This window comes from Tachyglossus aculeatus, chromosome 1, assembly GCF_015852505.1.
Source record: "Tachyglossus aculeatus isolate mTacAcu1 chromosome 1, mTacAcu1.pri, whole genome shotgun sequence".
Classification (NCBI taxonomy): Eukaryota; Metazoa; Chordata; class Mammalia; order Monotremata; family Tachyglossidae; genus Tachyglossus; species Tachyglossus aculeatus.
Window position 1 is genome coordinate 95,056,982 of NC_052066.1, and position 17,041 is coordinate 95,074,022.

Sequence of the window (17,041 nt, forward strand, 5' to 3'; positions counted from 1 at the left end):
GAGTAGGTGAGCTCTCAGTAGGGCCTTGAAGGGAGGAAGAGAGCTAAAATTTTATCTCAGCACTCTTAGGTGATCTATCCTAGACCCTCCTAGGTATTTGCAATCTTTTTTTAAACTCTCATACCAGAGAGGGGATTAGAACCCAGGCCTCCAGCCTTTCAAGGCTGTTACTTTCCCTCTGAGCCACCACAGGCCTCACAGTCACCATAGTAACTGCCACTTTTCTTCCTGTCACTGAAGGTTCCCACTCCCATCAGAGGTGCCTGCAGGGATGGAGACAATACCTGCTTCCACATGCTCTTCAACTCAATCATATTTATCAAGCACTTCCTGTGCACAGAGCATTGTACTGAACGCTTGGGAAAATACAATATAGCAACAATGGACACATTCTTTGCCCGCAATTGTAACTATTTGAAGACTGCTCACTGTTGATCCCCACGCTAACTAAAATCGCTGCTCCCGTTTTGACACCTTGCTTCAAATTAAGGTGGCACCTTTGACCTCCAGGGGTGTGTTTGTGTATGGGTGTGTGCACGTACAGACATGCAGGTGGGTGTGACTGAAAGGGTGAACTTGAAACGTACAGACACAACCATGCTGTGCCCAAAAAACACCCTTTGTTGGCTGCATTCTTCACTGCTAACAACATCAGGCATACTGTGTCAACCTCTTGAATCCTGCTTACCTCAGAGACGCTCCTTCCTTGATTCCTATGAACAATGCTGTCATCCGCTGCAGTTGTCTCCCACTGTTCAGCTTCTGGGACTGTTCAACTGTATCCTGAAAATATTTTCTGTTTTCCTTGTTATTGGTTTGACAGTCACTAATAATCATAATAATAATCATGGTACTTGTTAAGTGCTTACTATGTGCCAAGCACTGTTCTAAGCCCTGGGGTAGATACAAGACATTTGGATTGGCCACAGTCCGTCCCACATGGGGCTCACACTCAACCCATTTTACAGATAAAATAACTGAGGCCCAGAGAAGTTAAGTGACTTGCCTATGATCACACAGAAGATATGGTGGAGCCAGGATTAGAACCCAGGTCCTTCTGACTCCCAAGCCCGTGCTCTACCCACTAAGCCACACTGCTTCTCAACTATATAGCAACCCATTCTCCCAGAAGCAGTCCCGGGCGTGGAAGTCAGGGGGACCTGGGGTCTAATGCCAGATCAGCGACTTGCCTGTTGTGGAACCTTGGGAAGTCACTTAACTTCTCTAGGCCTCCATTTCCTCATCAGGAAAATGGGGATTCAATAGCTGTTTCCCTCTTACGAGGCTATGAATCCTATGAGGGATAGGATCTGTGTCTGACCCAATCAATCAATGGAATTTATGGAGCACTTACTATGTTCAGAGCTCTTGGGAAAGTACAATTCAACAGACAAGGAGCTTTCAGTCTAGAGGCTGCAGACAGGTTTCAGCCAATAATCTGAGAAGCCAATGAGTCCAAGCTGTGGACACCAATTCATATTCTCAAAACAGAGAGGTGCCATCAGTTAAGTGTCCAGGGGCCTGGTCGGAGGCACCTGGGAAACTCGAGGAGAACAACATAACACCATGGCAAGGGGTGGGAAGGGGAAAAGGGGTATCAGCATGTACCTATCCCAGCACTCAATACAATGTTTGGCACATAGTAAACCCCTGCAACATACCACAATTAGTATTATTCTCCTCACATGTACCACCCAGTCAAGCTAAACCGAAGTGAGCATTCCTTCAATCCTAAGGGTCTGGCTTTGTTCCAGGATTTTGTTGTTTGTGATCTTGTCTTATTCCCATTTGCTGTATACGATGCTGACGTAAGTGCCCACCCGAGTAGTTGGACATGGACGTGTGGGGATACAGGACTATAAACCAATGGAAAGGTTGGAGAGCCCTGTTGCTCTGTTCCCCTTTCTTTTGGTTTGGAGGTCTGAGAGGTCTGATGGTCACACTGTCTGATAGTCTTTCAAAGAAGACTGTACTAGAGTGGTAAAACCTTCACAATATTTATGCAGTACTTAGAAAACTGAATTTACCATTGGCTTTATTAACGAAAGAGGTGTAAAATTTCTATCATATGAACAATTTAGGAATATCACCTAATATGAACCCATCAATATACACACAGCAAACCCGCTTAATGACCCAGGGGAGCTGCTATTGAAAGTCCTTAATAGGGGCAATTTAGAAGGGAAAAGAATGACTGGCATGAGGGGAAACCTAGTTTCTTTAATATTGTATTTGTTAAGCACTTTCTATGTGTAAAACATTGTTCTAAGCATTGGGATAGATATGAAAATAAATCAGGGTGGACACAGTCTCCATTGCACGTGAGGCTCACAGTAGGAAATGGGCAGGGAACATGTCTGCTAATTCTGTTGTATTGTACTCTCCCAAGTGCTTTGTACAGTGCTCTGCACCTAGTAGGCCCTCAATAAATACCACTTATCGACTGACCAAAATGGAGAACAAGCACTGAATCCCCACTTAACAGTTGAGAAAACTGAGGTACAGAAGTGACTTGCCCAAGGTCATACAAGTGGCAGAGCCTAGATTAGAACTCAGGTCCTCCGACTCCAGGCCCATGTTCTTTTCACTTTCTAGAAATGCTGTACTCCAAGGGCACCAGACTTCCTCTCTCCTCAGCAAGCTGCCCAAACAAGGGGCCAAATGTTTAGCACTTAATGGGGAGGTATAGCATGGGTTTTAGTGTCTGCTTGCTTGCTTGCTTATTTAGAAAGAGTACTTACTGATCTTGGGGTTAGGATGCCCAACTCTGCTCATGAGCTCCTGAGTGACCTTAGGGAAGTCACTTAATCACTCAATTTCTCAGTAAAACAACAATAATTATATCTGCCTTTCCCTACCTCTCAAAGACATTGTGAGGAAAGAATAAAATAGCTGATTTTACATGCATCACCCCGCTTGAAGAAGAATCCGCAGCAATAGAATGGGATCAATTATCACACAAAACCAGTACTTCCTTAGGTGAAGCAATTGTTTAAGAGAAACCAATCGATTGACTGAAACAGAAGAGTGGCCTTCTGGGGTCTTGTTTAAGGAAAGAATCCAACACACTGACAAAAGATTATTGTTTAAACACAAGTTACCAAGATTCTTCACACAATAAATGAAAACTCTTTATTTAACTTAAATTGGCTTAGTTTTATATTTAGGATAAGTATAAAGGCCCAGTTAATCAAACTCAGACTGGTGAAGGCAAGACATGAGCTCCGCAACAGGATTTTAGAAGCGGTTGGTCTTTTAGTCTATTTTGTAGTAATCACAAAAATGGCGTAGTACTCTGGATATATATTTTTTCATAGTCTAATATAATGCACTGTTCACAATCTGCAATATTTCAAAAACTATACAAACTGGACAACCAAATTAGAGGTGTCAGATAGACTTTTGTTAAGTACTTAAGACAACAGGGAACATGAGTAGTTTTCCCCATAGGTCCATTTTAAACTACTAAAAGAACATAAATTCATATATAAAAAAATCACAACAGATTAAAGACATCTTTCAAGGAAAAAACAAATCAGGTATTAACTCAAACTTTGCCATTTTTCAAACGTGACTGAAATAAAGTTACAATAATGCCTGCATTTTTAAATCTATGAACTGGTGAATTAACCCTTTTTAAAAAAAAAATAAACTATACAGTATTATTGCACTCCATGAATGTGCAGTATTCCAAAACATGCCAGCACTGAAAGACTGTTTTACATGGAGGTTTTCGATAGGTACAACGAGATTGCAAAGGAACATCTGGTCTGCACTAACAGTTTGCTGCCTTCAGTACAGGCCTTCATAGGTTTCAATCACGTTGCCCTTAGAAAGATCCATTTCATGTCTGAAACAGAGAACAAAACTGATTATTAAACTCTGAATTTCAAAGAAATTACATCAGTTTTCATTAATATTTTAACTTTTCCAACTAGAGAGAAGGTTCAGAGGATTATAAATTCTAGCCCAACCAATCTTAAACTAGTGGACAGCAAGAATTTAGTGTTGAACATGTAAAACCTCTAACATCCAACCACTGTCCCTCAAATTGAAATGGGCAAGTTTACTATCCAACCTACTGCCGCAGAATCAAAACTAATTAAGCACCAAAACATCTTCTAGCAACCAGAAACACTTTTCTATGGACCAATGCCTCAATAAATGCAAAAGGTTGTTTTGATTTTCAGGCAGTAAAAGGCAAATAATTCAAGAACTTCACAGGACTAAAGTTTCCAAAGCAAAAGACATATCTAGGAAATATGACATCACACATGTCACTCCCCAGCCCCCTAAAAAAAGGCCCTTTTGTAAGACTGATGAGGACAGGGAATGTGTTTGTTCACTGCTATATTGTACTCCCAAAGCGCTTAGTACAGTACTTCCCCCTTCTAGACTGTGAGCCCACTGTTGGGTAGGGACCGTCTCTATATGTTGGCAACTTGTACTTCCCAAGCGCTTAGTACAGTGCTCTGCACACAGTAAATGTTCAATAAATATGATTGAATGAATGAATACTTTGCACACAGTAAACGCTCAATAAACATAACTGGATGAATGAACGAACCAACCAACCAAAATAGAAGTTTATGCCTATCAGAAGCAAGGCTAAGCCATTTCCCTGTCCGGGGACACTAAAGTATTTATTTAAAAGGAAACTTACATGGGAATGTCCTCTCCTAACATGCTAATTGCCTCAAGTGGGGGGAGACTGTTTCATATGTTCCACATAGATCCTAGCACTCCGAGGAAGGTACATATATTCAGTAATGACTTAAAAGCCATATTACAGACAAGGAAGGAAACAAGAACAAGATAGCCTTAGTGGCTAGGAAAGTTTGGATGAGAACAGTGGGCAGAGAACGGTCACACCATCTTCATGGGGTCGTTGCCTCCTCTAGAGAGGAAGCGAGGTCTACGAACAGCAGTTACTAAGCAGCGACGAATTTCTGTTCCCACTAGTCCCGGATGGGCTGCCAACCACTGAAATAAATATTCCCAAGAGGAGAAAGGGGTTACTAGTCCATTCTAGACAAGTTGGCTCGGTTAATATGCAAGAGTGCTTAGGAGGTGGGAGTTTGTGGGGAAGGCGGAAACGAAAATGCCATCATATAGGGATTATTTCTTTTCTACGGCAATTTTCTGTCAAGAGGGAAGCAGCGTGACCTAATGGAGAGAAAGCAGGCCTGGGAGTCAGAGGACCTAGGTTCTAATCCTGGCTCAGCCTCTTGTCTACTGCATGACCTGGGGCAAGTCACTTAACTTCTCTGGGCCTCAGTTTCCTCATCTGCACAATGGGAATTAACTCCTTCTCTCTCCAATTTAGAGTGTGAACTCCATTTGGGACAGGAACCTGATTATTGTGTATCTACCCCAGTGCTTAGTACAGTGCACGGCACATAGTAAGTGCTTAACAAGTACCATAAGAAGGATGGGGAAAACCCCAGAGGCACAATTACAGCTTGTTGTGAGGAAACCAAGTAACAAAATCCTTCTAATACGGTTCTAAAACATGTCTCCACACAATTCTTTCAAACTCCGGGGGGGAGTAAGGGGGGGAGGGAGTTAGAGTTTGGAGAGGCAAATAAAAGAGACTCCCCAAAATAGTGCTGGGAAGGACACAGTATGGCATCAAAATAGGGAAATGATCATCCAATTTTCTCCAACTTCCCTAAATATACAGAGCACCATTTCTAGCTAGAAGGATTCTTGCCCACATCTTTGGCCTTGAACAACCCTTAAAGGCCAGTAAACCATTACACGATTGGGGAGGGCTTTGAATCAGGACTATTAATCAATCAATCATATTTACTGAGTGCTTACTGGATGCAGAGCAGTGGACTAAGCACTTGGGAGAGTACAATATAACAATTTAACAGATACATTCCCTGCACACAAGGAGCTTAAAGTCTAGACTATTACTGGATAGGGAGGGAGAAAGCTTCCCATTTAAAGGATTGCTTTCATAATCCTTTCATTCATTCATTCAATAGTATTTATTGAGCACTTACTGTGTGCAGAGCACTGTACTAAGCGCTTGGGAAGTACAAGTTGGCAACATATAGAGATGGTTCCTACACAACAACGGGCTCACAGTCTAGAAGGGGGAGACTAGTAATGGACTAATCTAAGTACCCCACCCACTGACTCCACCTGTGGAAGCGTTACAGTGAAAGGTTTTCCGCGCCCTTTCAAATAGGAAAGGGCCAATTTGGCCTCTGGTGAACTGGTGGCAGAATCAGCTGCAGGGTCACCTCATAGGTTTCCCTTCAAACTCTCCCAGCCTCGTTTTTACCATGAAGGGCAAACTGGCATATAATTTGCAAAATTCAGCAAGAGGCCAGCAAGCCCAAATAATTACCCACCTTTCCTTTGGTATATGTATAGATGGTGATTTAAATAAACTTAAAAAAAAAAACTTACAAGAGAGCTTTCAGTGCTGAGAGATGGGGCTAGGATCGATGATGTGGGATTGAATCCATATGCACATTGAGCTTCATTTCATTGTCAAGGATTTGGACAAGTTGCTGCATGGATGGAAGATGGCCAGATTCCAGCTTAGACCACACTGGAACGTCTGTAAAAGGGGGAGAGCAAATCCCAAACAATTCAAGAAACTCATCAGTCAAGTAGGCTTGGACTAAATTAAGGCTACCCAACTTCTAGCCTCTCTGCAAGTTTTCAAATGGTTCAATACTGTAGGTTTGTTTGTGTAGATGTACTTAATATAATAAAATGCCTGATCAATCAATCATAGGGAGTGCTTACTCGTGTGTGTGTGTGTGTGTGTGTGTGTGTGTGCATGTGTGTGTGCATGTGTGCGCGCGTGCATGCATACAGAAAGCAACGTTCTAGGACTTGGGAGAGTGCAATACAATGGGTAGACATGATCCTTGTCCACAAGGAGCTTACAACCTAGTGGGAGCCAACAAAATACTTTCATGCAGGCCTCAGAGTCAGAGCCTCTCCCATCTTAACATCACATCAAAAACGAATGAGAAGGAGGGATCTTTAAACCCTCCAAGACTCCTGGGAATTGTAATTCAAGGGTTAAAGTAAGTGCATTAGAAGACTCCAGAGCCTGGGTCTGGCCCAGACTGCCACCACGATTCAATTAACCAATCAAAGGTATTTATGGAGTGCTTACTGTGTGCTGAACACTTCACTATATTAGGATTCCAAAAACTGTTGTCTGAACTGTAATTATCCAACTACTTTTGCAAAGATCATTAGAAGCAGCTCTTCCCATTACTTCTAAGCAACACAGAAGCAGTTTGAACACTAGATAAATCTTAGAGTTCAAAAACTCACCGTTTAAAGTTATCTCAAATGCTCCTGTTGACATACACTGGTTTTCAATCATGTTACTCAGGAAGAAAACCATCATGCACGCATAGACCTAGGAAGAAAAAAACTGAAGTGGTTTAGAAGACAAACCAACCCAATGTCTAAAATATATCCCTTAATTATTCATATCCTCATTCTCAAACGAATTTGTCATCTATACTTCCCCTTCTCACTATATCCGACTCAGAAATATATCCTGATCACCAACCTACTTTAACCTGACACCAAATGATACAGCAAATTCACCCTTTGCACACAATCCCATTCTTATTGGAGAAAGTCAGGTAAGAAAATGTTTACAACCTATTTAGGGGAAGCATGCCAAAAAAGGAAAGTCTGAAAAGTCAGAGTAATCATCAAAGAGCAAAAAAGCAGTAACCTTTTAAACAGGAATTACCCTTTGTTGTGGTATTCCGGTGAGCAGGGCTCACTAACATTTCTAATGGACCACGTAGGTATTCACAAAGGAGAAGTGATGCAATATTCAGCAACCCATGTAGCTATATTTCAGAGTTATTTACAGTTCTGGGCTTGCATATTTTAATTATGGCTAGACCAAATATAAAGAAAATCATCATAAATTCATGTAAGGAAAAAATATCTGCAAAGCCAAGCAACACTGAAAACTGTTCAAAACGCTTTCAGGAGAAAAAACAAAATAAAACTCAGGCTTCCCATTTTAAATTAAATATTTTGACACTAAGTAAACATGCTGACATTAACGCGCTGATTGAAACTGAGTTTTAAGCAGAATACAATCAAGCTAAGCAGCCCTTTGTAAAAGCACTTTAAGTGTATGCTACTTTTCAATATTTTCCTATGCTTATCCCTGACACACGGATGGTTAATGACATTGCTAGAACTTGCCAACTCCATGCTATTAAGCAGCTTGGCTACTGGCGAGGCCTCCCACAGAAATAAATCAAAGCCACTCTCCTTCAGCCAAGCTACCGTTTAAAGATGCTCAATTTAGCTTTTTAACCAGCTAAAATGGCATATGTCTGACTAGATGCCTTGGGAGCAACTGGGGAAAACACAAACCAAAATAAAGTCTGGGCCTTCCTGCACAAAGATGCCTGACAGCTCATGCCTCTATATAAGCAACTTGTTTCCGATTCACCGAGTACTTTCAAACTTGATATACAGTGAAATGGGCTTTTTGGAATTATTACCATTTTTATTAAGTGTTTACTAAGTGATAAAGACGGCTAAGCACGAGGGCAGACCCGGGATTCACAACACCAATAAGAAGCATTTCCCCTACCAGTCCAAAGACAGCAATTGGTTGTAAATACAGTAAATTAGGTACCTTGTTTTCCTGGCCCCACTGCCAGATGCTTGGAGCTTGCATGCCAAAGAAAGCAAAAGGATCCTTGCCAACAATTATTAAGCCTATTAATACTAGTTTGAAGACAGACAGGAAGGACGCTATATGTCTGTCAAAGAAAAGAGACATAAGATTCACTTGAAGTAATCATGTTCAGGTTAAATTAGAATCATCTTGCTGACTGCTTTTGTCATTCTTCCCAAGAACTAAAACCTCACCCTAAATTCCTTACATCACCCATTCATCATCATCATCATCATTTTTTAAATACATTTTTACATCAGTAAAATGTATTTAGAAGTTTGTGGCTTTCCTTTAACTTGTTTTTCGATTTTGTTTTATTTTTAAAGCAAATTGGGAGACTGAAGAATGAAAATCCTGTGATGAAATAGTACCTCCAAATTACAAAAGTTCTACATTTACAATAGTGATATCTTGCTACTTGCAGTATGGTGTTTTGCAACACGAACTCCATCCTGCAAACAGTAAAGTATTGGCATCTAGAATTCAGAAAACAATGATGGTATGAACCCAACCATATGTAGAGTTCAGCTGGGGAAGGAATAGGTTACCAGCTCTGTTACATTGTACTCTCCCAAGGGCTTAGTACAGTGCTCCGCACACACTAAATGCTCAATAAATATGACCGATTGATTGAATCCTTGTACAGACTCCCTGTTGTCTGACCGAAAGCAGCAGCAAGGAATGCTGGGTGATCTCCTTACGCTCTACCACCATCGTGGGAATCTAGGATGCCTTCATAAAGAGGGGGCACAGTACCACCTGCACCTCTAGATGAACTACCAGAGCAATTAAAAGGCATACTCAAGAACACAAATAAAAATGTCACGTTGGCTCAAGAACAACCTATTGCTTTTCATACCTTCTAGAAACCAAACCCCTTCTTAAGTTAGGGGTTTATCATGACCCCCATACTTAGCAATAAAACAGGGTGGGTAATCTGATATAGTTTCGGATCCATTGTTAAGTTCACTCCATTTAAGAAACAGCCATTGGGAGGCATTCTAAGTACAATTCAAAACTGCTTTATGACCTGGAAGAGTTAACACGCCTCCCTAAATCAGAAATTCAACTAAAAGACTTAATTTTCTCACTGGCTATATCCAGATGATTTATAACTCACGATTCTGTACATACCGGCCTAGAATTCTGGGCTAGCCAAATGGAGTGCCTCACCACAATTTTAAGCTTTTTCTCTCCACAGCAGGCCCCAAATTTGAAAGTTTTACCAGGTCAGAACTTAGGGGTTCAAAAGACAACTTGGACAAGGAGCTGAAGGACTTCAATACTAATAACAATAACATTTATTATGCACTTTCTCTGCATTATGCACTGGGGTAGATACAAGACAAGCAGTTGAGACCGTCCTTGTCTAACATGGTCTTCACAGTCTAACAGGAGGGAAGACAGGTACTCATTTTACACGAGGAAACTGACACCCAATAGAAGTTAAGTGACTTGCCTAAAATCAGTCAGTAGGCAAGTGGCAGAGGTGGGACTAAAACTCCAGTCTACTGACACATATTCATTCAATCTTACTGATTGAGTGCTTACTGTGTGCAGTGCACTGTACTACTCTTCCCACTAAACAATGCTGCTTTAGTGGAAATCTGTTTTCTCTGAGTCTTGTTCCCAAAATTTCCAAGGTCAAAATAGATACTGGTGAATGCCACAATAAGGATTCAGGCAGATTTAGGTTTCAGGCCACTAGGTTCATAATGAAAAACTTCCAAGTCACAACACATATTCAATCAATCAACTGTATTTATTGAGCGCTTACTGTGTACAGAGCACTATACTAAGCCCTTGAAAGAGTACAACAGTACTCTTCCAAGTGCTTAGTACAATGATCTGCACACAGTAAGTGCTCAATAGATACGATTAATTGATTACAATATATTAACAGACTCATTTTGGTAGACTCATTCCCTGCCCACAAGGAACTTCAAGCAATCAACACTCTTTACAAGCACTTCCTTTGGACAGTACCTCACTGAGTGATGGAAAGTCAGGGGAAGGAAAGTGTTCACTGAGATTTATAATTTAGCATTTCTAAATTAGAAAATATACTCATGGTTACATCCAAGAAGTGTAAAATATACATATATATACGTTTTTCAGACGGCCAAGTGACCTGAGGGGGGTGGGGGGGAAATGCAAAAAATCTTGTTTAAAATAATTGCCTCTGAATGGCAACCACATTTAATGATATTATTAAAGTGAACACTCTGAAGGGATAAAACTGTCTCATAGTATTGAAAATGAATGATTTTTAAACCACTAGTTTATGCTGGAAACTGAACTGCTCACACGTTTTAGAAAAACAGGTCAATTTATTTTTCTTCAACCTAGCTGTTATTTACTTACCTATAGATTGGTTGAGGGAGGTAATTCTCTCCTTCAATGCGGATGTCTGGGTACCGCTGGCTAATAACCCGCATGTACTCCTCAAACACCCGCCGGTAGCCTCAGGAAACGCTGTTGGATAAAAAAAGAGATAATTTTGCTCCATTCAGACGTCCTGACAAGTCAATAAAGCACTGTAATTACTTCCTAAAGCTCAAAATGCTAAAAGTCGAACTCCTTATCTTTCTTCCTAAACCAGCTTCTCCTACCTTTCTCACCAACTGCTGACAACACACGGTCATCGGCCTTCAGCCAGAGGCTTGGAACCTTAGTGTCACCTCTGATTCCCATCTTTAACCTCCTACACCCAGTCTTCCTTCTACAACACTTCCCAGATCCACCCTGTCTTCTCCATCCCTAGAGTCAGAATTCTGGCACGAGTTCTCATCACCTCCTGTCTGGGCTATTATTACTAGCCCAAATCAATTGATCAATGATGGTAATTATTGAGCGCTTACTGTGTGAAGAGTACTGTACTGAGCAAATGGGAGAAATCAATACAACAGATTAGTAGACATGATCCTTGCCCACAAGGAGCTTACAACCTAGAAGGGGAAACAATCAATCAATGGCATTTATTAAGCTCTTACTGTGTGCACAGTGCTATACTAAGCGTTTGGGAAAGGACGGTATAACAATTAGTAGGAACACCTCCTGCCCATAAGGAGCTTATATTAAAATTAATTACAGATGAGGAGACAGCCAAGTATGAGGCTATGCATATAAGTGTTTAAGGGGTACAGATCCAAGGACATAGGAAACACAAAAGGGAGGGAAAAGGGAGCCTTACTCAGGGAAGACCTCTTGAAGATATGACTTATGTAGGGCTTTAAAGATGGGGAGAGTGGTGGTCTGTCAAATATGGTGGGTGGGGCATGGAGTTCCAGAACAGGGGAAGGATGTGGGCAAGCGGACAGTGACAAGACAAATGAGACTGAGGTACAGTGAGTAGGCTGGCCTCAGAGGAGCAAAGTGTAAAGGCTAGGTGGCAAGGAGGTCAGCTTCAGTGAAGGGGGCAGAAGCCAGGGTGCAGGGGGTCAAGGAGAGAATTGGAGGAAAGGAAGGAGGCAGCAGGTCTCTTGAGGGGTTTGCAAAGAAATGGTAGGAGGGAGATGGGGTAATAACTGGAAGGTGGAGTGGGGTTGAGTTTGTTGGGTGTTTTTTTGGGGGGAGGGGTGTGTTTGTTTGTTCTTGTTTTAAGAATAGGGGATACTTGGGAGTGTTTGATAGCCCTCTTACTGGTCCCCATGTTTCCAGCATCTCCCATCTTCAGTTTGTATTACACTCCACTGCTTGGATCATCTTCCTAAAATGTCATTTGGAATACACCACACCACCTCTAACACCTCCAATGCTACCCATTTCCCTTAACAGGAAACTCCTGATTGGGGGATTTGTGAATCTTCCACCCCAATCCACCATTCCAGCCCAGATGTGACTCTTCTCTGGTCTTCACTAGAATTAGCTATCCTCCTAACTCTACATCACACATAACTTCTCCTTCTCCAGTCTGTTGCATCCTCCCTCCCCCAACAAATCCACCAAATCCCATCCCTCTCCACCTTTAAAAAAATCCTCTTAAAAAGCCACCTTCTCCAGGAGGTAATTCAGAACTCACTCACTCCTCCTTAATAAGATTATTCCACCGGACACCTTTAGCATTTACATGCATATTGGTTTATTTATTTACTCAGTTGGGGGGGAAGTGCTTACTTTTATGGCTGCATATATTTTCACTTTTGTTGTCACTCAGTATACTACCAGTGTCTGCTTGGTTCCCCCACTGGACAGTAGGATAGTTAACTTAAGAGCAGAGACCATGTGTTCTCCTTTTACAGTATACTTTCAAATCCCCACCTTTGCAGAGTGCTCTGCACATAGTAGAGGCTCAATCAATAACATAATATGGCAAGGGAAACCATACTGAACTCCTTCTAGAATGGATTGAATTCCTTGAGCAAAGGTTCTGGATTTTTTTGTAGTTTCCTCAGCTAGTATAGTGCTCTGCAAACAATGTACTGAATAAAAAAGATAGTGAAGCAGTATAACCTAGTGGTTAGAGCATGGGCCTCAGAGTCAGAAGTCCTGGGTTCTAGTCTCGGCTCCACCACTTGTCTGCTGTGTGACCTTCAGCAAGTCATTTAATTTAATCTGCAATCTGCGTCTCAGTTATTTTATCTGTAAATTGGAGATTAAGACCGTGAGTCCCATGTGGGACATGAACTCTGTCCACTCTGATTAGGTTGTATCTACCCCAATGCTTAGTACAGTGACTGGTATAAAGTAAGCACATAAGTCATTAAAATTATGATTACGGGATAGAGTAAGTAATTTATTGGGGCTAAAGGTAAACTTGGTTTTGTTTAATTCCAAACACCCATCGTGCCACTGATGGGAACATGGTAGAAATGTGTATGTGCACTGCTTTAATACAGGTCAGAAAAGATTTAATAAATTACAGTCAACAATGGCCTATACCAAATTCTTGTTAATTGGCAATATACTAAAGTCATCCCAGGGATGTTTTCAAGTACTCATGCCAATCAATCAATCATATTTACTGAGCACTTACTGTGTGCAGAGCCCTGTTCTAAGCACTTGGGAGAGTACAACACAATATAACAGACACATTCCATGATAGCCCAACTCATCTCATTCCCCTGAAAGATGGAAACAGTAAGACAGAATGTGAAATGATTTCAAAGTGCCTAGAAGGGCTGAAAAGACAAAGGAAAAAAGAGGGAAAAAAGGACAGTAATGCACAATCATTATTTTCAAAGTTGTTCCTTACCCCAATAATTTCTAGTTATTGAGCTTGTTTGGGCACAAATGTGTGCAAGGCAAAACCCAGGCTCTGACCCTCTTGAATACAAGATAATCGTCACACTTAATTCTCAAATAACTGAGCAATGGGCAAATTGTGTTTATGGCTGTCCTTCCCAAAGGAGGCAATACCTGTGATTGTGAAATAATCAAACAGATTTACACCCAATAAATTCAAGTGAGGTGGTTGGTATCACACCATCCTTACTCACCTCTACTTTGGCCTCCACATGCCATAACTAATCTAGCAAAACGGGCCGAAAAGATTATGATATAAATGAGACAGACATAAGAGCACTTGAAGGCCTAGTGAGAGAAAGAGAGAGCACGGCAGTTCTGGGCCGTTCCTGACCGTTCTGGGCTGTTTGGGCCGTTCCCGGCCATTTCCAGGCCATGGCGGCGGGTCGGGGAGCTCGGTGGGCTTCGTGGGCGCCGGTTGCATGGCCACAGCCATCGCTTAGGGCCTCCTCCTGACAGGTAACCATGAGGGCCGGGGGGGACACACAGACACGTATTGTCCCTATTTACTATTCTATTTATTCTGTTAATGATGTGCATCCGGCTTTACTTCTATTTATTCTGACGACTTGACACCTGTCCACATGTTTCGTTTTGTTGTCCGTCTCCCCCTTCTAGACTGTGAGCCCGCTGTTGGGTAGGGACCGTCTCTTTATATGTTGCCGACTTGTACTTCTCAAGCACTTAGTACAGTGCTCTGCACACAGTAAGCGCTCAATAAATACGATGGAATGAATGAATCTAGCTTTATTTCTATTTGTTCTGACGACTTGACACCCGTCCACATGTTTTGTTTTGTTGTCCATCTCCCCATTCTAGACCGTGAGCCTGTTGTTGGGTAGGGACCGTCTCTATATGTTGCTAACGTGTACTTCCCAAGTGCTTAGTACAGTGCTCTGCACACAGTAAGTGCTCAATAAATAAGACTGAATGAATGAATGGTACGCTGATGTGGCCTTAAAAAAGGACAAACTGCACGAGATCAGTGGTCTGTCCAAAACGGGATGCTAGAAGAAGCATTGTCCTTGGCTACATAGATGGAAGTCACTGGCGTGATCCTAGAGAGAGCAGTATCAAAACTGTGACCCTAACCCTAACCCAAAAAGGGGTGACGGAGATGAGTGAAGGTAGCCGGTTTAAGTAACCCATTCCAGACAGAAGCTTCAACAGGAAGCTAAGAGACAGGACAATAGTGGGATGTGGGATTCAGAGACAACTTTTTAGTATGGAGGTGGCATGGGTATGTTTGAAGACAGAAGGGAAGGAGCCAACGGAGAGGTTGAAGTAGGAGTAAGGGAGGACAGTGGAGGCAAATGCTTTTAGGAGGTGAGAGGGGATAGGGTCGAAACCAAAGGAGGAACGATTTGTACACTAGTTATTCTATTAACTAATCCATTCAGCTTTTTTTCTAACTAAGGCTTGTATTTTATGAAATCCCCCTCTTCTAAAATGTAGTCTTTGCTGAAAGATTTTTTGGCCTTATCATTGCATCAAGAATGAGACATTTCATTGAGTTGTGGTCCATATATCAAATGCTACTTTCACACACTACGCTCTACTTTATCTTTCCTCATACAGTGATCTTTACTCTAAAAAAAAAATTGGACAGAAAAGAAAACCTGGTGGACAGGATATATTCAGAGATTAACTTGACTAATACTGTAAAAGTTCAACCCCCTATGTGTCCTGAAATAATCCATGTGTGATAAAGTAATAACCATAACAACAGTCACTGTCATCCTTCCAATGTGATATTTCACAAAAGTTGAATCCATCAATGGTATTTACTGAGCACTTACTGTGTACCAAGCACTGCACTAAGCACTTTGGAGAGTACAACAGAAAAGAGTTGGTAGACAGGTTCCCTGTCCACAGAGAGCTTACAATGTGAACTTTCATCAATTGAGTTGTATATATTGAGCACTTACTGTGTGCAAAGCACTGTACTAAGTGCTTGGGAGAGTACAATACAACAACAAACAGATACTTACCCCTACCCTCAACAAACTTACATCAGGACAGACACTAATATAAATAAATTACAGACATGTACATGTGCTGTGGGGCTGGGAGGGGGAAGAACAAAGGGAGTAAGTCAGGGCAATGCAGAGGGGAATGGGAGAAGAGGAAAAGGAGGCTTAGTCAGGGAAGGCCCCCTGGAGGAGATGTGCCTTCAATAAAGCTTTGGGGGAGTGTGGGGAGCAGAGTAATTGCCTGTCAGATTTAAGAAGGGAGGGTGTTCCAGGCCAGAGGCAGGACATGGGCCAGGGATCAGAGGCAAGATAGGCAAGATCAAGGCAAAGTGAGAAGCTTAGCATTAGAGGAGCAAAGTGTGCGGGCTGAGTTGTAGTAGGAGAGTAGCGAGGTGAGGTAGCAGGGGAAAGGTGATGGAGTGCTTCAAAGCCAATGGTGAGGAGTTCTTGTCTGATGTGGAGATGGATGGGCAACCACCGGAGTTTTTTGAGGAAGGGGGTGACATGTCCTGAACGTTTTTGAAGGAAAAATGGTCTGGGCAGCAGAGTGAAGTAGGGACTGGAGTGGGGAGAGAAAGGAGGCTGGGAGGTCAGCAAGGAGGCTGATGCAGTAATGCAGCAGGATAGGATGAGTGAGTAGTGGGGTTTAGTGGAAAGAGCACGGGCTTGGGAGTTAGAGGACTTGGGAGTTAATCCTGCCTCTGCCATTTGTCTGCTGTGTGACCTCAGGCAGGCCACTTCTCTGTCTCAGTTATCCCATCTGTACAATGGGGATTAAGACTGTGAGCCCCACTTGGGACAGTCTGATTACCTTGTATCTACTCCAGCCGCTTAGAACAATATCGAGCGCTTGGCACACAGTACGCACTTAATTACCATATTTATTATTATGAGTGATTGTATTAACATGGTAGCAGTTTGGATGGAGAGGAAAGGGCAGATTTTAGTGGTTGTGAAGGTGGGACTGACAGGATTTAGTGATGGATTGAATATGTGGGTTGAATAATAGAGAGGATCAAGGATAATACTAAGCTTATGAGCTTGTGAGATAGGAAGGATGGTGGTCCTGTCTAAAGTGATGGGAGGATCAGGGGGAGGACAAGTCTTGGTTGGGAAGATAAGGGAG

The 17,041-nt window shown here is 42.1% G+C and overlaps 1 protein-coding gene across 1 annotated transcript in view; it reads right to left on the minus strand.

Annotated features, from left to right (window-relative positions):
- Window positions 1–3,106: 3,106 nt before the first annotated feature.
- The window catches only part of SELENOT (selenoprotein T), a 30,697-nt gene continuing 16,762 nt past the window's right edge, over window positions 3,107–17,041 (minus strand). Inside the window, exons 2-6 of the mRNA XM_038749083.1 lie at window positions 11,063–11,173; window positions 8,657–8,783; window positions 7,312–7,399; window positions 6,424–6,577; window positions 3,107–3,850 (exon numbers count right to left, since the gene is read on the minus strand). Coding sequence (XP_038605011.1) covers window positions 6,453–6,577; window positions 7,312–7,399; window positions 8,657–8,783; window positions 11,063–11,173 — 451 coding nt within the window. The 3' untranslated portion in view covers window positions 3,107–3,850; window positions 6,424–6,452. The remainder of the gene's footprint in view (window positions 3,851–6,423; window positions 6,578–7,311; window positions 7,400–8,656; window positions 8,784–11,062; window positions 11,174–17,041) is intronic.